This window comes from Panthera pardus, unplaced genomic scaffold, assembly GCF_024362965.1.
Source record: "Panthera pardus isolate Hobbes unplaced genomic scaffold, ASM2436296v1 HiC_scaffold_2, whole genome shotgun sequence".
In the NCBI taxonomy this organism is placed as follows: Eukaryota; Metazoa; Chordata; class Mammalia; order Carnivora; family Felidae; genus Panthera; species Panthera pardus.
Genome location: NW_026526765.1, coordinates 39,248,041 through 39,274,394, shown reverse-complemented (window position 1 = coordinate 39,274,394; position 26,354 = coordinate 39,248,041). Strand labels below are relative to the sequence as shown.

The window sequence follows — 26,354 nt, the reverse complement described above, 5'->3', positions numbered from 1 at the left end:
CTTCTCTTTTTTCCATCCTTTCTCTAATTTTCTAGGTCAACTTGTGCCTTTAATTTTGGTTTTCTTTTCATTTCCGAGTTCATTATACTTCTGGGCATGGACTTAGCATAGTCCAGTTAGTGTATGCTAAGTTTTATGTGCAAGGACTAAAAATTCCAAGAGCTGGGTATACGCATACCTAACTGCTACACTAAGCAACAGAATTTGACTAATGCAGAAAACATCCAGGATTATATGAAAGTTTGCAAAGTGCCTGGTACAATTTGACTTTTTCACTGTAAAATGTGAACAGGATAGTTCTGTTATTATGATCTCTTCACAGTAAAGAAGAATAATTGAATGAGATACTTAGGAAATACACAGACATTTGTGTGTGCATGTACATACATTTCAAAAATGATGTGCATTTATCTAAGGACTTCATTTGTACAGTGTAGATTCAAAGACCCCTCATGGAAAATGGCAGTGCACTCTACATGTAGCTCTTTCTCTACAGGTTATGCTATTTGATGTGATTTTTAAAATTTTAATGGTGACATCCTCAAAATGATGAAATATAAACTATACTACATATGAAAATGATAATTCAAGGGGCGCCTGGGTGGGTCAGGAAGCTAAGCGTCCAACTCTTGATTTCGGCTCAGGTCATGACCTCATCGTTCTGGAGTTTGAGCCCTGCATCAAGCTGTGCAGAGCCTGCTTGGGATTCTCTCCCTCCCTCCCTTCCTCTCTCAAAATAAATAAGCTTAAAAAAGAGAAAATGATCATTCACTGATTCTTCTGCAAAAATGCAGATTAATTTTTTATTTACCAATATTAAAGCAAATTCAACTGAATCAGTTTAATACTTTTTTTTTTTTTTTTACCTTTGTGATAGTAAACAGGTAGACTCTTCCTTCCTCTTTCTTTAAGTCATTCATGTACATCGGTGCACCCACCAAGAGCACATCTGTAATGGTGTCTTTATTCACATCAACTGAACACAGCACGCTACCAAAATAGGAGCCAATCTGTAAGGATAAAGCATATTAACCTTAGGATTCTTAGGACTCATATATTCTTAATGTTATACTGAACTTTCATTTACTCATTCAACAAACAGAAATAGAGCACTTACTCCCTGTAAGGTACTAGAAACATTAAGATAGATAACAGTCCCTTCTCTCAGGTTGTATCATGATGTAACACTTGGTTCTTAAACCTTAGTGTGCACACAAATCACCAAGAAAGACTCTGAATGGGTGCAATCTAGAAAACGGTATGTTAAATAAGTACCCCAGGTGTTTCTGGTGCTGGTGGGTCAAAGACCACATTTAAAAGAGAAACATTTAGGAGGTTTGTGATGTGTGTCATAGAGAAAGGCAGGAGGGGGAATAGGGAGTTGGGACAAATGACTTTGCCTGCCTGTGCAGTCAAGTAGGTTGTAATAGAGGCAACGGTCAAATGCTGTGTGATTAGAGTGCAGGTGTCAGGAAGGCTCAGAAAGATTAAGTGTTATATAAACGGCATCTTAAAAAACAAGGAATTTTCTAGGTGGAGAAGAGTGGGCAGGCATGTGTGATGTAAGTGTCTGTGGCATGATCTTGCACAAGAGACAAGTTCTCAGATACATCAGGACAGGGGAGCAGGTGGAGATACAATGAAATAAGAGAGGCTGGGAATCTGAATGCTCATTGCACGCCTATGTGAATACCTCTTAAGGATTTGGCAATGAACAAGAAAGGATTCATCCTATAACACGGTCATTGTTTTTTCTCACAATAAAAGCACGGTTCTTTAAAATATTAAAGAGAGCAAAGTATGTGGCCATAGCTGGTTTGTGGTCAAGGAAGTCAAAGACTCAGGTTCTCTTACTCCCGGAAAATCCATAGACAGTAGGATCACACTTAATTCCAGAAAAGGGAAAACTAAATAGCTGGTTTCTCTAACTCCAGGAAGGAAAATTTGTTGTCAGAGATCAGGGTTGCCTGTTTCAAATATGTGCCAAGCCCATGGGTTAGAGCTGCTTGGTGAGGAAATAGGAATCTATTCAGCTGGCCTTTGTTCTAGTCAGACATGACTGGGAGTCATCACAGGTTCTGACTATCAAACTGTCATGTTGAGAAGAAAGTGGTGGAAAAGAGAGTTGCTTTAATTTTAGAAACATTAAAGCCACAGGACACCTTGACAGGCCCAGATATAGTAGCCCAGTCTGGAAAACGCTATCCTGCTCCCTTCTTCTCACTTTTCCTCCAGATCATTGACTCCTCGCAAGAGCTTGCCAACAAAGCTGTGGTTAGGACCCAATAATACACATGTAGTAGTAATTTAGGGAGTCAAAAGTATGCAGCTGGATATAACCAAACAGCACAGGCTTTGAGTCTACACACGACTGGGTTTTAATGACAGCACAACCCCATGAAAACTCTTTGACCTTAAGAAGGTAAATGCCCAGTCACCTGTTAGAAGGCGACAGATCTCAGTATTGTGAAGATTTAAGGAACCTTTAAGTGAATACAGGTCACAGAAGCAGCCACAGGGTAGGCACTCAATGCTAGTTTCCTTTTCTATCAACTCCCCACTCCTCATCTGCTCTAGTTGACCCCACGATTAATTTCATCTGCTACAAAATGGACTTTACCTGGTCACCTCGGTGAGCCTGAATAACGGTGACATTGCCATTCTCGTCAACACTGTATAGCACTATCTGGCCAGTGTAATTTGCCCGAGGAGCACCAGCAACAAAGTGAACGTCTTTTCCGGTAGAAATCGCAGCCACAGAGTAACCTAGAAGAGAAGGACTTGCAGAGTAGGTGCTATTGAAGAGCTCAGCAGATGGGCTCCCAAAGTTAGTAGCAATGACCAGAGGTCCTTTTTTTGTTAGGAGGCAGGTGTTAGAAAGTGGAGGAGGGTCAGTGATGTACCCTCCAGACTGAGAGGTATTTTGATACTGAAAAATGAAGCAAGCCACTCCATATCGTTCACATAGAGTTTTATTGGGGGTAACTTACCCAGCCAGGGGGAAGGTGGGGTGCAGACGGACAGATGATCCAAGCCATTACACAACTCTTCTACGCAGCTATTCCCCACCCCTACTCAGGCCTTCATCTCCAGTTTTTATGGAGGGAGGGGCACGGTGGTGAGGTCACAGGGTAGTTACCTAAAGCAGCACCATGTGTCCACCACAGGATGTCTGCTAGTTGTCTAGAGTGGTACCACCTGTGCCAGAGGGCCCTCCGCTGCTTATCTAAAGTGGTGGCATCTGGGGGGCGCTTGGGGGTGGCTCAGTCGGTTAAGCATCTGACTTCACCTCAGGTCATGATCTCACATTTCTTGGGTTCGAGCCCCGCGTCAGGCTCTGTGCTGATGGCTCGGAGCCTGGAGCCTGCTTCGGATTCTGTGTCTCCCTCTCGCTCTGCCCCTCCCCTGCTTGCACTCCCTCACTCTCTCTCTCTCTCTCTCTCTCAAAAAATGAATAAACATTAACAAAATTGTTTTAAGTGGTAGCATCTGTGCACCAGAGGGGAGAACAAGACAGAGGGCCAAAGGTGAAGTCAGTGTGATCCGTGTTCCCTCAGGGCGATGCCCAGATCTAAGTGTGCTTGCTCTGCACGGGTGCGACACCTACCTGTAAAGCAGGCCCTAGATTCTGGGTTGTCCCATCAGCCCCTCATGAACTTGGCACTCAACAAGTATTTTTTGAATGAACAATTACATGAATTTAAAAGGTAATGGAATGCAGTGGACAGATCATAGGCTATGGAGTCAGACAGTCCCAGGTTCAAATTCTGGATTTGCCGCTTGCTAAGTTGTTTGCCTTTGGGCAAGTTATTAACCTCATTGGCTCTCAACGGTAAAATGGGAATAATAATACTTTCTTCAAAGGGTTGTGGGAAGGATTTAAATGTTTATGTAGATAGAATAGCCAGCTCAGGAAGTGTCCCATAGTAGGTACTCAAAATCAGTGGCTGCTTATTATAGGAACCAAAAAGACTAAGAACTCTAAATTAATATAAGACTCCCATTTACTATATTGGCTTCTAGGAACTATTTCCATTTGGGAGAAGCGCAAGCACTTCCCAGGAATAACTACTGCTTGAATAGCCAGAAGACATCAGTAAGTGTAATACAGTATGTCATTAAATAGTTATAGCCAAGGTCTGATTTGCAAAGAGGCAACATAAACATGTGTAATAAATATAATAATTAGATGACACTTCAAGGGCTTTGCTTAATGGATCTTGAAATTCAGAGAGGGGCTAGTTTTTTTAAAATTGTTTTTAACCTTTATTTATTATTAAGAAACAGAGAGAGAGAGAGCATGAGCAGAGGAGGGGCAGAGAGAAAGGGAGATAGAAGCTGAAGCAGGCTCTAGGCTCTGAGCTAGAGCCCATCGGCACAGAGCCCAATGTGGGGCTCGAACTCACAAACCACAAAGTCATGACCTGAGCTGAAGTTGGATGCTTAACCGACTAAGCCACCCAGGCGCCCCCCCAGCAAGGGGCTAGTTTAAAAAAAGGGAGCTTAAATTTTCTGAGTCAAATGCTGCTATGGCTTACCTAAATATGAACTGTGATTTTTATCTTGCAGAATTTGGTCAAAGGCTTGTTTAGGAAAGATCATATGTCCACGAGATGTCTGCTGGACCACGGTACCACTCCAGCCATAAGCTCCTACTGCACCCAGCATCAGAATATCCTAAAATAAATGAAAAATGAAGACCATGAAAATAAACCATGTTTAAGGCACGAGAATGCAGGGGAGGCAAAACATTGAAATAAATGGTCTAGGTTTAAGGAGAAGATGATAAAGTAAAATGTATATGAATGTATGTCCAAATTGATATATGCCCAAATTGTTTTAATGTATTTTGTGCTGGAGAAAAGTCTTCCCTGAGGCTATGTTACTTTGATACATTCTATAGATAAATCTCTACTATGCTACAAGAGAAGCACATAGCCACCTTCCAATTTGCATTCAGAGGCCCCCATCTGCAAATGCCAAACAGTGTGAGCTGTTAGAGAGAAGTCAGAAATGAGCCTCCTGTCTCACATAGTCATAAGAAAAGTTCACGGTCGGATGTGGGGCATGCTTCAGAAAATAGGAAGTGCAGCTGGCAGAGGAAGAGAGGTGGGGCGTTTCTGCTGTCCAGGCACATCATCCTGGCAGGCCCCCTTCTGACCTATTCTATTTTCAACATTCTTTCTCTTTCCTCTTGGTCACTTCTCAGATGTTCCTCCATCATCTATATCCTATCCCATCTATTTGAAAATAGCTCAGCTATGAAAGGTAACTAGGGCATAACATTCAGTCTACTTGGTGGAGAACAGCCACGGTCAGCACAGCGGGGGTGGGGGGCGGCACACAAGAAATACAGGCTGCTCTGAGGGACTCAACATCCACCCAAACAGTCAAAAGCGATACATCATCACAGAAGGCAGGGTTGTCAGGATGGGATTTATTATTTTTTTCAGTTTTTGATCTTAGATCGTAGAAAACACCAAAGTTACGGATTTTGGATTGAAAAATATAAGCCATTAAAAATACAGCAGGTTGGAAAATGATGTGCCCATTTTGAGGACAAGAGACCATGAAATGAAGAGAATGACTGTCATAAGTGTGGGACTCTGAATCAGGGATGCAGGAAAGGACTGCAGGAAGTGTACAAAAATCTCAGGAAGGTGTGTGCAAAATTCTCTGTGTGAGGGTTCATTTACATTTTTTTTTTCCGGAGGGAAAAACCCATAACTTTTATGAGTGAGTATCTCTAATGATTGGTGATCCAGAAAAAGTTAGCACCTTGTATTCTCGAGAAAAAAACCCCAAGCCGTTCCTGATCCTTGCTTCTGGCAATCAAATTCTCTGAGTTCATACTGTTCCCTAGGCTTTTCCAGTGTCACTACATCTGGGCCCCTTTACTATCCCACCAGGACCCTGAGCAGAGTTGGAACCAGGGCCCTAGGAAATGGATGTTTATGACAAGGAAGAATGGATTTTCTGAGCTAAGAAGACGTTGCATCTCACATGTTTCCTAACTCCTCACTTTTTCACCTATCTTCTGTCTCTGCTCTTAGAAAAGAGATACTCTGGCAACTCAGAATTCACCACTGGCAGTGCTAACAAGAGTTTGTGTGTTTTTTTTAAATAAACTTTTCTGGTAGTTAATTGATTTAAAGGAAATTCCTGCAATGACAATCCCTTGAATTAATACAGTGCTTGTCCTTTGGAGCATTTTCTTTTTTTTTTTTTTCCATAAAAACTCCCTGTGAAACGCGGAAGAGAAGGCATTGTTATCCTTCACTTTTTAGTTGACAAAGCAGCAGCACAAAGAAACTAAAGAACTATGACTGAGAAGCTGAACGTTTGCTCACTACATGGCTCCTTTTTCCACTCTCTCTATAAAGCCGCTGTGCCCAGAAGTGTTGAGCCAAATGACAGCATGGCTGGAAGTTATCTGATTACACACCTTTTGAGGAGAGTAATCTGCGCTGAATCCCACTTGTGACATTTCCATCTGGAAGTTGTCCCCTCCTTGAATAGTACCTGCAAAAAGGTAATTTTGAGAATTATATTGCTGTCAAATTTTAAATCAGATTTTCAAACACACGTGCACACACAGACGCACGTGAACATACGCACACGTATGCACACACACACAATGTTCTCATGGTCACTCAAAAATATTCTGGGATGGAGAAATCACTAAGAAGTATTCTAACATACGTGGGAACCCACAATACTTCCAAGATAGTGTTTGAAGTTGGTCTTAATCCTGATTATGCATTAATGCGTTTACTTGTATGCTTAGGATGTTCTTGATATCAAAAACACTCCATATAGGGGATGAGGTAAGATAAAAACTGAAGTCATGGCCTTTTTTAAAAAAAAGTTATTATTCCTAGCTAAGAAATTAACTGAATTTTTAGCTTTTAAATATCGGTACTAGAGGCGCCTGGGTGGCTCGGTCGGTTGAGCGGCCGACTTCGGCTCAGGTCATGATCTCGCGGTCCGTGAGTTCGAGCCCCGCGTCGGGCTCTGTGCTGACAGCTCAGAGCCTGGAGCCTGTTTCAGATTCTGTGTCTCCCTCTCTCTGACCCTCCCCCGTTCATGCTCTGTCTCTCTCTGTCTCAAAAATAAATAAAGGTTAAAAAAAATTAAAAAAAAATAAATATCGGTACTAATAAGTGTACACATATCTCAGATGCAGTTGGAAGAGCCAGATAGCTGACATGTCATGAAGACTAAACAGACGGATATTTGGGTGACGTTTCAGGATCCAGGATTCAAGACTGAGTAGGAATTTTACCAATTGGGCAGTTTGTCCTACTTCTACATATGTGCCTGCCTCTGACACCACAGCTGTAGGACTCGGTATGGTCAAAATGGTTACATTTCATTAATCTTCACAAAAAGGAATAAGTTCCTAGACCAACACTTTGACATAGAGAGTAATATGTATAATATATAACATGACACAGTCACTTGTTTAGAAGATGTAATAATGTACAAAGGATGAGAAGAGATTCATTTTCTTTAAGATTTTATTTTTAAGTAATTGCTACTCCCAACATGTGGCTCAAAATCACAACCCCGAGATCAGGAGTCACATGCTCCACTGACTGAGCCAGCCAGGTGCCCCAAGACAATTTTTAATAAAGTAGCGCAGTGCTTCCCCAAAATCCATAATAGCAGATAAGGCACAAAATCACTTCTAATTGGCATTTAGGTTGAATTGCGATTATTCATGTCAATGCCACTACAAACAAGTGTAAATTGTACCATAGGAAGCCAAATAATTTTATATTATCTCAGAGCACATTGGATTTGGATTTTGATGCTGATTTAAACAGCTTAGAGGTATCATCAGATGTTTAAAGAAGCAATAATATTTTTTGGATAGAAGACTCCAGTGGACAATCAGGAAATAAAGATAAGACTCAGGAATTAATGCTTAATTTATGCAATGCCCCTGGACCCAGCTTCTGAAAGATACCTGATATATAGCAGGTGCTCAATAAAATAGGCTCTTTACTGCTGAGAGTTATTTGAACTAATGACCAGGAACCAGAATTTGGATCATGTGGGATTTTTTACCAACTGGGAAATGTGTTCCAAACAGTGAGTTCTTAAACATGGAGTATTTCTACACCGACTAGACCTTCCAAGGCCATATAAGTAAATTATTGTAGATCTGGTAAATAACATATTTCCCTGAAATCTGAACTATTAAAAATCCTCACTATACTTTTCTAACTTAAAAAAAAAAATTTTAACCTTTATTTGTTTTTGTGAGACAGAGAGAGACACAGTGCAAGTGAGGGAGGGGCAGAGAGAGAGAGGGAGGCACAGAATCCGAAGCAAGCTCCAGGCTCTGAGCTAACAGCTCAGAGCCTGATGCAAGGCTCGAACTCATGAACCGTGAGATCATGCCCCGAGCCAAAGTCGGCACCCCTATGCTTTTCTAACCTTAAATGTATACATGTTTGTTGTAAACAAATTCAAGAATTTCAGAAATTATATAATAGGATAGAAAGACAAAACTTCTTATGATTATAAAATATGCAGTGTAAAAAATTGTAAAACTATTTACAATTATAATAGATATTACTAAATTGCCCTCCCCCCAAAGCTATACAATTTATAATCTTATCAATAGTATATGAGCTTCTCTGCTTCCCCATAATATCTCCAAGATCATATATTACTAATCGTTGTTATCTTTTAGGCACAAAGTAACATTGACTTAATTTATATTTTAAAACAATTACTGAAATTGGGAATATTTTCTTATGTTTACTAGCCATTTGTATCTTATCTTCTATAAACTACTTATTCATGTTGTCTATTTTTCTTACTGATTCATCAGAGTCCTTTCATATAAGGTATACAAGTTAACATTATTAGAGTAAATATACAGTAATAAAATCAAGAATTCTCGAAAAAAGTTTTTGAAAGATGGAGTTCTTTTACCTTCAATGCTAAAAATTTGTTCTCCTAGTGTCCCAGCCTTTTCTAGTAGAGCTGCTTCATCAGACACGTTGAAAAAATATCTTTCTGTTGGAATACTGGCAATTGCTTTAATTTCTTTTATTAAATTTTTGGTGTCAAGGGCATTTCTGTTTAAGTACCCAAGAACCTTGAAAATAGAGACAGAGAGAAAAAAGGTCATTATAGCTGTACTCCACTATCCCCTTATACTTTCTAGTATTATATTTCTGAACAGAATAGAGCCTCTGGAGAAGTAAATCCATAACCCTGTAGTCAATGGGACTGAAAATCAACAAGACGTGGAGACAGAGTAAAAATGTTCTTCTCCTATAAAGCTGTGAGTAGCCAATGAGAGCGTGTGGTCTTGGGAAGTGATGTTACAAAGGAGCACTCACCCATTAACTGAAAGACAACTAAAAAGAAAATCTACTTACTGCTATGCCAAACCTCAGTATATTGTCATTGTTGCATTCATCAATCACGGCCTTCAGCATTGAACCATCATGTGATTCACCATCAGTTACAACCACCATTACTTTGGTAGCACCTGGTCGTCCTCCAGCAGCTGCTGCATACGCAAAATCTCTGTGGCAGACAAAATTAAAAACTCACTATCAAAAGATGAAGCTAATATGTGGACCTCTGGTTAGAAATTTAACTTCCTCATGAAGTTAGTTCTGAAACTAACTTCTTTGAGCATGACCTATTGTGACTTGGAATTTATCTCTATGTCAGTTCTGGTGACATATTTACCTACATTCTATTTGCAGCCTAAAGGGAAATAGATATACATCTTGCATAGTTTTCATGGTATGTGTGTGTGTGTGTGTGTGTGTGTGTGTGTGTGTGTGTGTGTGTGTGTGTATTTGTGCGCACGTGCATGTATTTACATCAAGAATCCTTAGAATTATCTTCTGATAAGAAAAAATTCATTAAGGGGCGCCTGGGTGGCGCAGTCGGTTAAGCGTCCGACTTCAGCCAGGTCACGATCTCGTGGTCTGTGAGTTCGAGCCCCGCGTCAGGCTCTGGGCTGATGGCTCGGAGCCTGGAGCCTGTTTCCGATTCTGTGTCTCCCTCTCTCTCTGCCCCTCCCCCGTTCATGCTCTGTCTCTCTCTGTCCCCAAAATAAATAAAAAACGTTGAAAAAAAAATTAAAAAAAAAAAAAAGAAAAAATTCATTAATACTAATTAACAGAGCAAAGATATTCAATCCTGTCACCAATTTTACTCATTGGATCTGCATTTACTTTTCAATACAAAATTGTTCTTTAAAGACTAATAAGTACAGTTGATAAAATAATTTCAAAGCATTTGGAAAGATATATATATGTGTGTGTGTTGAGAGAGAGAGAGATTGAGTGTTTGTGTGTATGTGTGTGTATGTGTGTGTGTGTGTGTGTGTGTGTGTGTGTGTGTGTGAGTGGGGTCTGGGGAAAAGACAGAGGGAGAGACAGAATCCCAAGCAGACTCCCCTAACAGCGTGGAGCCTGATGCAGGGCTCCATCTCATGAACCATGAGATCATGACCTGAGTAGAAATCAAGAGTCAGACGCTTCACTGACTGAGACACCCAGAAGCCCCTGGAAAGGTATAAAATAAAAATGTAGGGGCACCTGGATCGCTCATCAGTCAGTTAAGCACCTGACTTCAGCTCAAGTCATGATCTCACAGTTTGTGAGTTCAAGCCCCACACCGGGCTCTCTGCTGTCACTGCAGAGCCCGCTTCAGATCCTCTGTCTCCTCCTTTCTGCCCCTTCCCTGCTCACATGCCCACACACACACTCTCTCTCACAAATAAACATTTTTTAAAAATGTGACACCAAGCCACTGTTCCAAAGGAAACCACTTTTATCAATTTATGTTTCCTTATAGAAAACATTTTATTTAGATGTATGTGCATAGTCTATGCCTCAAACATTCACACAAATGGGGGCATAGTCTATACACTTGTTTTTCATTTTCATGGAGCTCTTTCTATACCAGCACATACAAAGCTCTCCTTTTTTTAATGGCTGCATAATATCTCATTATTTGGGGGTAACCATAGTTTAACCAATTCCTCATTATTGTGCATTTAGGGCATTTTGAGTTTTACAAGTAATACTGTAATAAATGTCTTTGTGTATGTATCTCGGCATACTTTTCCAACTGTGTCATTAGGATAAAATCTTAGTAGTGAAACTACTGGGACAAAGGATTTACACATTTCAAATTTGGACAGATATTGCCAAATTGTCCTCTAAAAATTTCCATCAATTTATATTACGATAATGTAAAAAAATGCAAGTTTCTCCATCTCCTTTCCTTAACAATGAGGATTATTAAACTTTTAAATTGGGGGCATTTTGATAAGTGAGAAATAATATATCATTGTTTTAATATGTACTTTTTCATTATGAAGAGATAATGAGCATTTTATATTAGCCATTTATATTTTTTCTCTATGAACTCTTGATTTTTCTTTATCTTTGTCCATTTTTCTTTGTATTGTTCATTATTTTTCTAATTAATAAGATCTTTGTTAGTCAAGAAAATTATCTTTTGTCATATATATATATAAATATTTTCTTCAGTTCATTAATCTTTTAAATTTTAGTGGTATATATACACTTCTGTATAGAAATTTAATATTTTGATACAATCAATTTCATTAACTTTTTATGTGTTTATTTTATATTTGACATGGTATTTTAAAAGGATTTCTTATCTCTATGACTTGTTTCTTTTTTTATTTAAAAAAATTTTTTAATGTTTATTTTTGAGAGACAGAGAGAGACAGCATGAGTGGGGAAGGGGGAAGAGACAGAGTGGGAGACCCAGAATATGAAGCAGGCTCCAGGCTCTGAGCTGTATGACTTGTTTCTTTTAATCACCCAAGCTTCTCATAGTCCTTTAATAATTCCATTTTCCTAGATTTAAATTTTTGGTGCAGCTGAAATTTATTTTGATTTGACTGAGTCAGGGATTCAGCTTTATTTTGTTTTTAGATGGGTATCCGGTTGTCCAATAACATTTTCTCTGTCTACTGGATTCTCTTTTTGTATTTATTTCTGAGGAATGCCACCCACTCCTTTGGACTACCTACCACCTATATGATGACACCTGAAAGTCTACATCTTTTTCCATTTATTTCTCTCATTTCAAATTTATGTATTCAGTGCCTGCTAAATGTTTTCACCTGAATGTGTAAAGGACACTTTAATTTCAGTATGTTTAACACTGAGAATATCATTTTAATCCCTAAAACTTTCCTGTATTCTATATAGAATGTAGAAGGATAGAAAAAGATTTTATATTTGTCACCCAAATTTGAATACAGTACTTACATGAAATATTTTTTGAGTGAATTATACTCTTTATGAACTCATTTATGATTATAAGATTTCTGAGGGTAGAAACCGTGCCTCATTTGTTCTGATTACCTTCAGGTCTTAGAATGATAGATGATAACCATAGGCACACAATGAAATAAGATAAATGGAAAATGGCAATATTTACTAAAACAGTGTCAGAATTCTATTTGATGTTGTAAAGCAACAGACCAAAAAAAAAAAAAAAAAAAAAAAAAAAGAAAAGAAAGAAAAGAAAAGAAAAAGAGAAAGAAAGGTAATTAAATTCTGAAAGATGTGAGTAAGCAGTTAAGCGATTCTCACTCAGGGTGCCTGGGTGGCTCAGTGAGTTAAGTGCCCGACTTTGACTCAGGTCATGATCTCATGGTTCATGAGTTTGAGCCCTGTGTCAGACTCTGTGCTGACAGCTCAGAGCCTGGAGCCTGCTTCAGATTCTGAGTCTCCCTCTCTCTCTGCCCCTGCCCTGCTTGCGTGCTGTCTCTCTCTCTCTCAAAAACAAACATTAAAAAAATAATAAAAAAGTAAAAAAAAAAAAAAAGAAGTTAAGTAATTCTCTTAACAGCAGCAAGATTTCTATTAGCTTGGGAAATAGTGTAAGAGAGAGATGATAGGGAGAAAACCGAAGTTCTAAAAGGACAATAAAAGCTAAAAAAAAGTCACATCTTCAGACAGTGACCATTCTTCTTGAGAGGAAAGCTTACCAGGTCCCCAGGCTCCTTACAGGGAAAAATACCACATCCATACTTTCTTTTGAAAACACAAGCCCTCTGCAGTCTGTAGCTTCTTCTAGGCCATTTTCTATATCAACCTACTCTTCCTCTGAGTCTAGTTTACTGGACTATAAAGGGCACTTCACCAAAAGGCAATGGACTGGCCAGCAGAGATAGCGTGGCCCAAAAGAACATCTCAATGGGGACAATAGAGATTAACCAAACCAATCATATCTTCTCATCTGCTTATGAGACATATAGGGAAAGTCAATGGTTGATAGAAACAGCAACTACAATATACATCCAGAAAAATGAGCAGATACAATAGGAAATGCAGAAATAGAAAGGACAGGATGTGGTGACTGACCAGATGTGTGTGATTAAGGAAGAACAGAAAGAATAAAGAAAACCAGCAAGTGTTTACTTTGAATGCCTGGGGGAAAAGGTGGTAGCATGAGTCAAATGGCAAAGTCATGAGCATGGGTAGGGAAAAGAATAAGGCTGGTTTAGGATGTATTGAATTTGACAAGTGAGCCAACACTCCAAATTAAATACACCCAGCATCAACTGAATGCCTGTGTGGATTTTTGGGAGGGAATTCAGAATGACTACAGAGCAATGCGTTGACCCACACAGGGCTAATGTGGATGCCATGAGAGTGGAGACAATGCCCAAGAGAAAAGAGCTATAAAAAAAAAAAAAAAGAGGGCTCTGTTTAGTAAAGAAAAAATAGGAAAAGGAGCCAGTGAAGAGGCAAAATTGTTGACAAAAAGCTGGCAGGGATTCTAGAAGTTTGTGATGTCATGGCAACTGGGGCTGGAATAGCAGTTTGTGTTCGTCGTCAGCAAATGGCAAGGGAAGCTAAAGATGATGAGGTTTGAGGCGGGACCACTGGGTTGTTGGCTGATAAAGAGAGCTACGTTCACCTGGTGGCAAGCCATATGTTTCAAGGAAGTGGGTGGGGGGGCGGAATAGACAATTTTTCAAGGAGTTATGGTAGTTGAAGGAAGAAATGCACAAGATGACAAAGGCAGGAGGTAGGCTTAAAGGAAGGTGAAGTTATTGTTCTCATTTATTTTTTAACAATAGGAGAATCTTTAGCATTTTTGTAAAGGTATATGATTAAAAGGAGTTCTGAGAAAACAGAGACACTGAGCTAAAAATTAAGAGAGGGTTATACAGTTGTAACATTCACACCACCCAGACTGTAATAAGTATAGTGAGCCCATTCCATTCAATTCATACTCCAAGTTCATAAACATTTAAGATTCTATGGCCCTTCTTAATGTGCATGAAGGACTCCATTAGCTCAAGTTGTCTGTGGCCTTGATAAATACTAACAAATAATTGGAGATTGCTCCATTTCCTACTTAACCTAAGGTCTTTTAATGTTGTTTCCTTTACTTTATATAAAGTCTTCTTTAAAAATCATGGAATGTTTTATAAAAATCCTAGAAATCTAAGACTTTAAAATTTCATTTCCTAGTGCCTTCTCAAAGTGTTCAAATGACAGAATGTTTGAACTTTTCTTAATTACTTCTGATTTAAGTGTGGGCACTAAGTATGTTATTTTTCTTTGTCTCTTTTCTTCTTTCTTACTTAAAAGCACTTCTATTTTATCAAAATATTTGGGCTATTTACATTATAACTTACTTTGCATATTGAATTGCTTTGAATGTATTTGTGAGATCTCCACCAAATTGGTATGTCCGGGATGTTGCTTCAATCATTGCAGCTTTGGTTTTGAAAGTGTTCAGGTTAAATACAACTCTTGGTATGTTGGCATACTGAATTAACCCCACCTTCAAGAAAGCATAAGTTTATTAAAGGCTTGTCATTAAGTTATAAATAATTTCTAATTAACCAATATAAATCAAAATCAAAAGTGCATTTGAAGTGGGATGATAGTATTTGATATGCATTTTCAATTTTGTTCTTAAGAATAGCTATTTTTCTTCCAATGGAATGACTTCTTTGTTAGAAGCTGTTAGTTACAGCAGTAGTATTTGTTGATAAGCAAGATCATGTCCTATCATATATGATTTGGTTCTCAAGAGTAATATTTATAGATTTTTGACTACAATAGTTATAGATTATCTAGTAATGGATTTTTAAGCAGTGCCTTATAATATTTTAATATGGATAATATTAGAATCCAGTTCATAACAGAAATATTAAAATGATATAAACTTTCTGATTAACAATGTATATATACATGTAAACAATTATAAGCAGTCATAGATGGAAGATAACAGCTCATCAATTAAAAACAGGTGCAAAATAAACAAAGAATTGTATTTGAATATGAAAGAAAAAAAGAGTGAGCTAATCAAAACAGTCAATTTGAATGCATTTATTGTTCTGGATTTCCTCTAATCGCAGACTTTAGCATCTTTGGAAGAAAGCTGCTATATGTGCAAGTAGGCAGGAGGTTTTTGGCCTTCAGAGAAAATGCCATTAGAGAGAGTCTCATCTGAGAAATCTGACAGATGGAACAACTTCTGAACAAGGTTGGGGCACATACCCTAATTCTTTAGATCAAGAAGGCCAAATACTTCTATTAATGTCCTTATTCTCAGCACTGAAATCATCCTCTATGCATAGGAGTTGGGGGCTTCTAGAATAGGAAGTAGCAATAAGAGGTCAGTATTGTGAAAGGGTCCTTAAGATAGAGGTCAGTACGTAAGGAAGGTGGAAGGGGCAAGGCCTGGATTTCTGAGTTCAATCAGCTACTTTTGCTAGGAAGCAACTAAGTAGGCACTGGGAAGATGTGAAAAATATATTTCTGGAGCCTTCTCTTTAGGACAGGATGTAAGACTTGAGAGAGAGGACAGGATCAAAAATCACTCTATGAATTTCAAAGTCTAATATGAGAGGAAGACGGTATGACAGTCCCAAAACTCCTGTGTGAGAAAGGGGAATAATGAATAGAAGACTTAAGGAAATGTAGTATATTAGGACTTACAGAAAGGTCAAATTTAGATGGTAAGAAAAAGAGACTGTGTGAATCACCTCTAGAGATGAAGAAAATGCATGGGGGTAGGAAGACAAGAAGAGGAAGGCCATGAATTCCATTCAAGAGACTATTAAATATAGTAAGTCATGTGATGGGGTAAGTCCATTTAGAGATGGATAAAACAAGCAGATACCTAGGAAAACTTCTCTTATAATGGGACCTTAACAGGATGCTATCCAGAAAGAAATGCTATACCTGGTCTTATTCATAGAATTTTCTGGTAAAAGCCCACAGTGAAACCTCCAAAGATTTGGTGAACACTAATGTCCTCTTAGTATTGAAAAGCAACATCAATGGAAAACGTATAATAATATTTTGTAATACTGTACAGGAAAGCAGAAAATCAAATTTCAATATAGCTAACTGTGAAGCATTTAGGGGAAGATGTTCCAACAATTGTTACTAGATGTTGGACACAAGGCATCAGATGACAGGAACAACCCAAGAATATACACTGGGAACTCTGTCAACTGGTTCTGTTGATATTGGTTCAACCAGAATGACCGTGAAAGGGCAAATCCAATAGGAAAGAAAGAAAGAAGACCCAGAACTTTAACAATAAATGTTATTCAGTTTTATGGAAGCGTGAAGCTTCTGTTCCTGAGTTTTGGATGCCTATCTCAAGAAGATAGAAAAGCAAATTAAAGACTCCTTAAAACATGGAGAGCTATACAAAATTATTAAAAAGTCTTATTCTGTGTAAAAAAGCAAGGGCTGAGTAAAATATGATAAAAGACTAAAAAATAACAAGATAGGATTATGCTGTTTATAGACTTAAAAATGTTCATTTTTGAGAGGGAGGGAGAGAGAGAGAGAGCATGTGGGAGTATGTATGGGGGAGGGGAAGAGAAAGAGGGGACAGAGGAGCTGAAGCAGGTTCTGTGCTGAGAGCCTGATGCAGGGCTCGAACTCATGAACTGTGAGATCATCAGTCTGATGCTTAATGGACTGAGCCACCCAGGCGCCTATTGACTGTCTATTGACTTCTCTACAAAAATCCCAGAAATTCAAGGACAACAAAAGAAATTAATTATTAGTCCAAGTGGCTATCAATAAAATAATACATATTGGATTTTAAAATGTATTGATAAATTCATAAGTTATAGGAGGGAAAAATAAGCAGCTGAAAAAGATGAAAATGCTACATCCTATATCTGATGCCTGTCAGAAATAGAAATCTAAGCTCAAAGACCAACACTGGACAACGTCATAGACAGAAAAACTCAATGTAGTGCAAATTTCAATTAACTGTCAAGGTTAATGTTAAATGCATTTAATGTGGGGATTTGAAAAATGCAAATATTAAGACCTCATATCTAACAATATTTTCTTAGAAAGAAATCTGTGGGTTAGTGTATGTATTATTCATGTCCATACCTGTGTCTTTGTGGGGCCTATATCCAGGCCTTGGACAAATTTTTCCAAAAAATTCTTTACTGCATCCCAGGGATAAATACTGTTTGACTCATCACATACAACCACAACATCTATGAGGGAAGGGCAGGCTACACAGGAAAAGATGAAAGAAACAGATTTCCATTGTTAATTCACTCTTCACACTTATATGCAAATAGGACAAAGTAAAATGGATTTGAGAGGGGTTGGGTGGTACTTGATAAATCCCGCCTCTGCCCTTCATGTAAGGTATTGCTCGGACGTTCTACACATTCATCACTTACTCTGAACAGCAGGTGCAAAGCTGGCCAAGAGCTGAAAATTGGGACTGATATCAGAACAAACACCAGTTGCATAATACTGGCTTCCGCATTGCTGTGCCCACAGGGGACCACACGTCTTCAAAGAAATGAGAACAATGACAAAACACATGGAAAATGTTAGTCTTCTACTTCTCCATTTGTAAAACTTAGAGATCATTTCTTTTTTCTTTCTTTCTTTCTCTCTCCCCCCCCCCCCCCACAAGAGATCATTTCTATGATTTCACAAGATACTAGAAATTGTCAACTCTTGAAACTATCGGGTCAAAAAAGCCTCTGAGAGAAAGTGCCTCAGAAAGAAAGAACAAACAGAAGAGAGGGAGAAGATAGCAGCTGGGCTGGGAGACAGGTGTCAGCGGTGTAGGGAGGAGACCCTCAGGTCACCGAACTAGAGAAAGGAGGTGCTTTCCTTCATCTTTTGTCTCTCAGTTATCTGGACTTCAGGGGCTTTATCTATAAACAAGGATAATCATATCTACTATCATGCAAGGTGTTGTGAAGATTAAATGGTTCTCTAGATGTAAAGCATTTAGAACAGTGTGGGGTAAATAACACATGGCACATAGTTGTTAGCCAGCATCACTACAGTTGTTATTCTTTTTTTCCCCCCAAAGTTTATTTATTTACTCACTCTGAGGGAGAGGGAGCGCAGGGGGGTGGGGTGCAGAGAGAGAGAGAGAGAGAGAGAGAGAGAGAGAGAGGAAGAAGAGAATCCCAAGCAGTCTCCATGCTGTACTGTTAGTGCAGAGCCCAATGGTGGGGTGGGGGTGGGGGTGGGGGCTCAAACCCATGAACTGTGAGATCATGGCCTGAGCCGAAATCAAAAGTTGGACGCTTACCCGACTGAACCCCAGGTTTCCCTACTGTTATCTTGAACAGAGATTATACTATTCACTTTTACTATTGTATTATATGTATACTACCACTTATTCTATTCAGCAGAAACCATGAACCCACAAGCCCCAGGATCAGGCAGGAACCTAAGAGTGCTCTGGGTTGGCATAGATGCCATGGTAAATGAAGAGTCCAGGTGTCATACACATGGGCAGGCCACCATGGCTCCTGCCCATTGCCAGCCTTGCCAGATCTTCCAAATTTTCAAGGAGAGTCCGAGAAGACAAATTCTTTGGGAAAATCCACTAAATAAACACAAATGAGGTACATGAACTGTCAGCTTTTAACGATGTTATAAGGTATTTGAGGACTTCTGATCCCCCTATTTCCACTGCCTAAAAGTCATCCAAGCTGGCACTTGTCTCCTTGCCCACATCATACATACTCCAATTCTTAATATCTCCATTAACCCAACCTCAGATCTTTCCTTTTCATCAGCCTTTCAATGCCAAGAACTCCTGATAAAACTGTGATTAAATCACACCAGAAAAACATTACATTAAATCCTGTTAGAACTGCTAGATGTAAAAGGAGAAAAATGGGAAAGAGAAGTCTAGTTAAGATCCTAAAGAGCATCTACAAAGTTTAACATTATGTAAAGCTGTGGTTCAATTATTAAAATTTAACAAAAAAGTATGAACCTGCAAAAAAAAAAAAAAAAAAAAAAACAATTGGAAGAATAAAAGGGAATTTGTTTGACCCAGTTTAATTGTTGGTTGCTCAAAGGAAAAGCAGCTGTGGTCATAGTTCATGCTCAGTGAATAATCCATAGTTCTTCCTCCTATAACACTACTTCATGATGCCAATTAGTTAAGGGAAAAATCACAATTGATGCCTTTGATTAGTTTACCAAATAATGAATACCAATTATATTGATTAGTATCATCAATCCCCATCCCCAAGTTAGTTTTTTAAAATCACCTTGAAAAATAATAACTCAGGAAGTGTTCAAGAATTTTTTTTTGTTTTAAAAGCAATGGAAAACAGCATTAAGAAGTTGAAATTAGAATATGCCAATTGTTAATGCCAGAACTACATTCCTGCTTTAAGCCCAGAACTTAAGCAGTTTCAAAAAAATGTGATGATTGTCAGCCTTTTCCACATAATTCTTAAGAGTATCTTAAGATTTTGACCTTTTAGGTATGTAAAGGAAGCTTTGGATTTTTTTTTCTTTTTTTTTCCTCTCTCTCCTTCCCTCTCTCTTCCCTCCTTCTCTGCTTGCTACATTGGTTGTTAAATTAATGTCTTAAATTCTCTTGCAATTTTATTTTACTTTATCTGAAGTTACAAATTGAAAATTTAGAAGTACGTCCTGTAATCCCTATATCTCAATATGTTCCTTTTCTTAAATTTATTCAACCTCAAAAGCAAATAAGTAAACAAAAAGAGACGAAAACAATCCTATTTTTAAAACTTTGGAATATCATGAACGATGAAGATTCATTGCACTATTTATTTATGCTTTGAATTACACATATTATAAGTAATATCTGATTTATTGAGTGGTACCAATGTTTGAATACTAATATCTATTAGTAAAAGGAGAATGACATTGTTCAAAATTAATTATATTCTTAGAATAGTTAAGTTATACATCTAGGCTTTTGAGTTAGCATGTCGATGGTATAGACATAACTAATGTAAAGTTAAATTAAGTTTTCTATGGCTATTTTAACAGGGCAATAAATATAACTAGGATCATCTATATGCTGGTGGAAATGTCTAGTAAGATTGGGTTTTTATTTGCCTCAAAAACTTTTTTTTTCGCATGTGATGGTTTTCATTTTTTTATATAGTCAAATTAATCTTTTCAACAATTTCCTATATTATTTCTTCTGTTAGTTCCAAGCTTATAAATTTTCTAAAATTTTCATTTTCTTCCAGTTTTTTATATTAACTCTAATCCACTTGAAAGTATATTTGGATATACAAGTTATTAACCAATTAGTTGTCCCCAACCACTTGTTAAAGAAGGTATTTCTATTTCACTGACTTGTAATGTTTTCTCACAGCATTCTAGAAACTCAATGAGAATAAATACTAACATGAAATAAGATGAGGGACCAAGACATGACTTAAATGATATCAGATTTGCCAAAGGGTTATAGCAAATGGTTAAAGACAGAAATACTCTTCAGCCTGGAAATGCACTCTCTGAATGAGCAGTACCTATCTTAAAATTCCTATGGGAAGAAGAAACAGGACCTGGAATTATGTTGTTATCAACAAATGCTAAGCACACTTTCCAAGGGCAAAGGATTGGTGTTCTTTTTGCTGCTTTCTTCGAAGACATTCTATGGCAATGGTTTTACTGGGTATCTTAATAAGTCTAAATACCAATAGATAGGTATGCCACGTTGGATATCCACATGGTATGATTTATCCCAAAGCAAACTCTAATATTTAAACATCAAGATTTGATTTGATAGGTGGGATGGCGAGAAGACACTAACTTCACACTTTGAGACAGATGAGAATTTGAAAGGTAAATACTCACGAGAAATCCTCCGGTTCCTACGTTCCTTGTGAGTGTCAAGCCAAGGCTCATGTTGGTTTTCATTTCGGTAACATTGGGAATGCTTGTGGCAGCTTTCAGAGAAAAAGATTTTAAAAAGTGAATAAATCGTTGCCATTTATTTAAAGTTGTTAAAAACCACACTCACGTTTATATGTAGCATTGAGTTTAGTGTCATATATCCAGGTACTCATGTTATATATTCACATGTAGAGAAATGAAGGACCTTCAGTGATCTGGCAGCTCATACATTTAAATGTGTGAGGCTACAGAATGTAAGATATTGGGGGTGGTATCTGAAAGGGCATGACTTATAGGCATTTAAGTTTAACATTTTTAAAAACAAAGTGCTGGCCAAACAAAACACATCTGAGGACACTATTTGGTCTCTGATTTGCCAACGCCCACTCTTTTCAAGGTCACAATGGCTCCATGTAATGCTTTATTCTGGATCAGAAAAAAGTATCCCTGAAGTGTTATTTAAAAACAGCATATACATACAGAGAAAGACAGACACCATATGTTTTCACTCTTATGTGCATCCTGAGAAACTTAACAGGAACCCATGGGGGAGGGGAAGGGAAAAAAGAGGTTAGAGTGGAAGAGAGCCAAAGCATACGAGACTCTTAAAAACTGAGAACAGGGGCGCCTGGGTGGCTTGGTCGGTTGAGCGTCCGACTTCGGCTCAGGTCATGATCTCGCGGTCCATGAGTTCGAGCCCCGCGTCGGGCTCTGGGCTGATGGCTTGGAGCCTGGAGCCTGTTTCAGATTCTGTGTCTCCCTCTCTCTGACCCTCCCCCGTTCATGCTCTGTCTCTCCCTGTCTCAAAAATAAATAAAAACATTAAAAAAAAAAAACAACTGAGAACAAACTGAGGGCTGATGGGGGGTGGGAGGGAGGGGAGGATGGGTGATGGGTATTGAAGAGGGCATCTTTTGGGATGAGCACTGGGTGTTATATGGAAACCAATTTGACCATAAATTTCATATATTAAAAAAATAATAAAATAATAAAATAAAAATGGCATATAATGGAATCTGACCCAAAGCAGTAGTGAGTGAATTTTATAAGGAAATTCTGAAAGGATGCTGAAATCACTCATCATCAGGGAAATACAAATCAAAACCACAATGAGGTACCACTTCCTGCCTGTCAGAATGGCTAAAATTAACAACACAGGAAACAACAGATGTTGACGAGGATGCGGAGAAAGGCGAACCCATTTGTATGTTGGTTGTGGTGTAGTCACTCTGGAAAGGAGTATGGAGGTTCCTCAAAAAATTAAAAATACTAGGCACCTGAGTGGCTCAGTCAGTTAAGTGTCTGACTTTGCTCAGGTCATGATCTCACGGTTTGTGATTTTAAGTCCCATATCCAGCTCTAGGCTCTCAGCACAGAGCCTGCTTTGGAACCTCTGTCTCCCTCTCTTTCTGCCTCTCTCCCACTCATTCTCTCTCAAAAATAAGTAAACATTAAAATAATTAAAAATAGACCTACCCTATGACTATGATTGCCCTACTAGGTATTTATCTAAAGGATACTAAAATGCTGATTCGAAGGGGCACATGCACCCCGATGTTTACAGCAGCACTACCAACAGTAGCCAAATTATGGAAAGAGCCCAAATGTCAAACAACGGATGAATGGGTAAAGAAGATGTAGTATACGTGTGTGTGTGTGTGTGTGTGTGTGTGTGTGTGTGTGTGTGTGTGTGTAATTACTTGGTGATCAAAAAGAACGCAATTTTGCCATTTGCAACAGGTGGATAGAACTGGAATATATTATGATAAGTGAAATAAGTCAGTCAGAGAAAGGCAAATACCATATGATTTCATTCATATGTGGAATTTAAATAAGAAAATTAACATAGAGGAAGAGAAGGAAAAGTAAGTTAAAAACACAGAGGGAGGCAAACCATAAGAGACTCTTAAATACAGAGAACAAACTGGGGGTTGTTGGAGGAATGTTGGGTGGGGGAATGGGCTAAATGGGTGATGGGCATTAAGGAAGGCATTTGTTGGGATGAGCACTGGATGTTGTATTTAAGTGATGAATTACTCAATTCTACTCCTGAAACCATTAATACACTATATATTAACTAATTTGGATTTAGAAAAAAGATTTTAATGTTTATTTAGTTTTAAGAGAGAGAGAGAGAGAGAGGGAGAGAGAGAGAGAGAGAGAGAGAGAGAGAGAGACAGAGTGTGAGCAGGGGAGGGAGACAGAGAGAGAAGGAAACACAGAATCTAAAGCAGGCTCCAGGTTCTGAGCTGTCAGCCAGAGACCGATATGGGGCTTGAACTCACGAACTGCAAGATCATGACCTGGGCTGAAGTCAGACACTCAACCGACTGAGCCACCCGGGTGCCCCCACTAACTTGGATTTAAATAAGATAAATAAGATAAATAAGAAAATAGAAGAAAATGATGAGACTAGCCATGTAAAATAATAATCCCCAACTTCCTCTCTCCCACTCAACTAGGGCATCATCCACTGACTGTATCCATTCTTGAGCTGTGGAACATTGCAATTCTCCTCAACAGTATTATTTAAACATTAAATAATGTTTAAATTTGTTGGGTAATCTCTGCCTAGCCAACATTAACTTTAACTTACCCTCCTTGACCCAGGGCCATTATTTTATTAGCTTTACCTAAAGGTCATTCTTGGAAGTCCTCCTTGTTGTCTCTTTCCTTTGTGTCTTCAAGAAAGGAGCAATCTTTCTAAGACTGATTTTCCCATGGACCAGTGATGTTAATTCCAACCAGTTAATTCTACTCTTGATAAATAGTTACTCCCTTTCATCACCTCCTTCTACTCTCCCTACAAATAGGATCATTCGTTTTTATCAGGAAAATCTTCATTTAACCCTGCTCCTCCGTCCGTTTTCCCAACTCTCCTTCACAACTCAAATTCTGTAAACAAAGGACTACTTTTACTTGTAGAACTTGTTCATGCCTCACATGCTCTTAAATTCTTTGTGATCCATTTCTCCCCTCAACACTATTAGATTCATAATCACGGTAAGAAATTTGCAAAATGTGATCTGCTGGAGTTAAAGAAGGTAACAGAGTTGGAAAGAAGAAGATAACAGAACTGCTATGTGTATGTTTTTATTCTTTTAAATTTATTTTTTGATTCATTAATTATTTTTCTAGTTTCAGGAGAATTTAGTGTTTCATCACTTGCATATAACACCCAGTGCTTATTCTTTTTGTTTGTTTCAAGTTTTTATTTAAATTCTAGTTAGTTAACATGTAGGGTAATATTGGTTTTAGGAGTAAAACTTAGTGATTCATCACTTACATATAACACCTAGCGCTCATCCCAACAAGTGCCCTTCTTACTACCCATCACCCATTTAGACATCCCTCACCCGCCTCCCTCCATCAACCCTTAGTTTGTCTCTACAGTTAAGAGTCTGTTTCCTGGTTTGTTTCCTCTGTTTCCCCCCACCTCTTCCCCTATGTTCATCTGTTTTGTTTCTTAAATTCCACATATGAGTAAAATCATATGGTATTTGTCTTTCTCTGACTGACTTATTTATCTTAGCATAATACACTCTAGCTCCTTCCACATCATTGCAAATGGCAAGATATCATTCTCTTTGATGGCTGAGTAATTGTACAATAGTAATTGTAATTGTATATATACTACACCTTCATATCCATTCATCAGTGATGAACATTTGGGCTCTTTCCATAACTTGGCTATTGTTGATAATGCTGCTATAAACATCAGGGTGATATGCCCCTTTGAATCAGTATTTTTGTATCCTTTGGATAAATACCTAGTGGTACAATTTCTGGTCATAGGATAGTTCTATTTTTAGCTTTTTGAGAACCTCCATACAGTTTTCCAGAATGGTTGCACTAGCTTGCATCCCTACCAATGGTGTAAGAGGGTTCCCCTTTCTCTGCATCCTTGCCAACATCTGTTGTTTCCTTTATTATTAATTTTAGCCATTCTGACAGGTATGAGGTGGTATCTCATTGCAGTGCTTATTCTTTTAAATTTATTTTTATTTAGGAAGATAATAAGTCAGTGCATGAATATAATTTTTTAAAAATAAAAAGTATAGGAGGGCCTGTGTGGCTCAGTTAGGCATCCAACTCTTGGCTTCAGCTCAGGTCATGATCTCACAGTTCATGGGTTTGAGCTCTGCATCGGGCTCCCTGCTGACAGTACAGAGACTGCCTGGGATTCTCTCTCCTCTCTCCCTGCCCCTCCCAAGCTCTCTCGCTGTCTCTCTAAATAAATAAACTTAAAAAAAATATATATACATATATATGAGATGAGTATTCAAATGTTAGAGGTGATATGGTACACTGGGGGTGATATAATAAAATGTTTGAACTATATAATAAAACCTTTGAGTATTCACTCCTAATGTGTACATTTTTATTATTTTTAGAAATATTATGTAAATGTATGTTTATGATATGTATTATATATGTCTTATATAGATGAATGTTCAAAATGTTTGAAGAGCACTGATCTAGTTCACCCATTATCTCCTTAAATAAGTTAATGATCTGTACTCAGTCTTCATACCCTTCAACTTTGGAAGCATTTGACACCACTGAAGTTCCTTCCACCTCATGTTGATTAAACTCCTATCTTATGCCAGAAATGATGCTAGAAATTAGGTATACAAAGATGTATAAGAAACATGCCCTTGATTCTAAGTCCCAATCACTATTTTTGAATCTCTACTCTCTCTTGATTCCCTAACATAGATTTCCTAATCTATTTTAGTTCTTCAGAACTCTAAAAGTCGTCAGTGCTGGGTTTTTTTGCCATGATTAAATTGAGTAATTTTTTTGATGCACCAGGAAATATTGCATGGAAATACGACTTATTTAGCTTTTTAGTCTTGCACCTTTAATAACTTTATGCATTAATAGAAAGCCTCTGAGATATGGATAATTAAAACAGCAATTCCAAACACAAAGGATCCAAAATGATGACTTTTTTTTTTCTTTTAGAATGCAATTACATAGTCAAGACCAGAAACAGAGTATTTCTCCTTACTTCTAAATGCAACCCTGGTACTGACAGGTGTATATTTAATAATTTGTTTTGAGGAGGGAGAGAGGTATGGATAAACTTAGATTTCTGTAAGGAATCAGCAAAACAATCTTAAACATTAATGGAAAGTGGTCCACAGTCTAGGGCTAGATGGT

At 38.1% G+C, this 26,354-nt stretch overlaps 1 protein-coding gene across 1 annotated transcript in view; it reads right to left on the bottom strand.

Annotated features, from left to right (window-relative positions):
- The window catches only part of ITGA2 (integrin subunit alpha 2), a 105,231-nt gene that overhangs the window by 37,343 nt on the left and 41,534 nt on the right, over positions 1 to 26,354 (bottom strand). Inside the window, exons 4-13 of the mRNA XM_019464325.2 lie at positions 21,150 to 21,241; positions 17,723 to 17,837; positions 17,421 to 17,548; positions 14,681 to 14,829; positions 9,402 to 9,552; positions 8,950 to 9,115; positions 6,446 to 6,522; positions 4,539 to 4,677; positions 2,621 to 2,766; positions 867 to 1,010 (exon numbers count right to left, since the gene is read on the bottom strand). Coding sequence (XP_019319870.2) covers positions 867 to 1,010; positions 2,621 to 2,766; positions 4,539 to 4,677; positions 6,446 to 6,522; positions 8,950 to 9,115; positions 9,402 to 9,552; positions 14,681 to 14,829; positions 17,421 to 17,548; positions 17,723 to 17,837; positions 21,150 to 21,241 — 1,307 coding nt within the window. The remainder of the gene's footprint in view (positions 1 to 866; positions 1,011 to 2,620; positions 2,767 to 4,538; positions 4,678 to 6,445; positions 6,523 to 8,949; positions 9,116 to 9,401; positions 9,553 to 14,680; positions 14,830 to 17,420; positions 17,549 to 17,722; positions 17,838 to 21,149; positions 21,242 to 26,354) is intronic.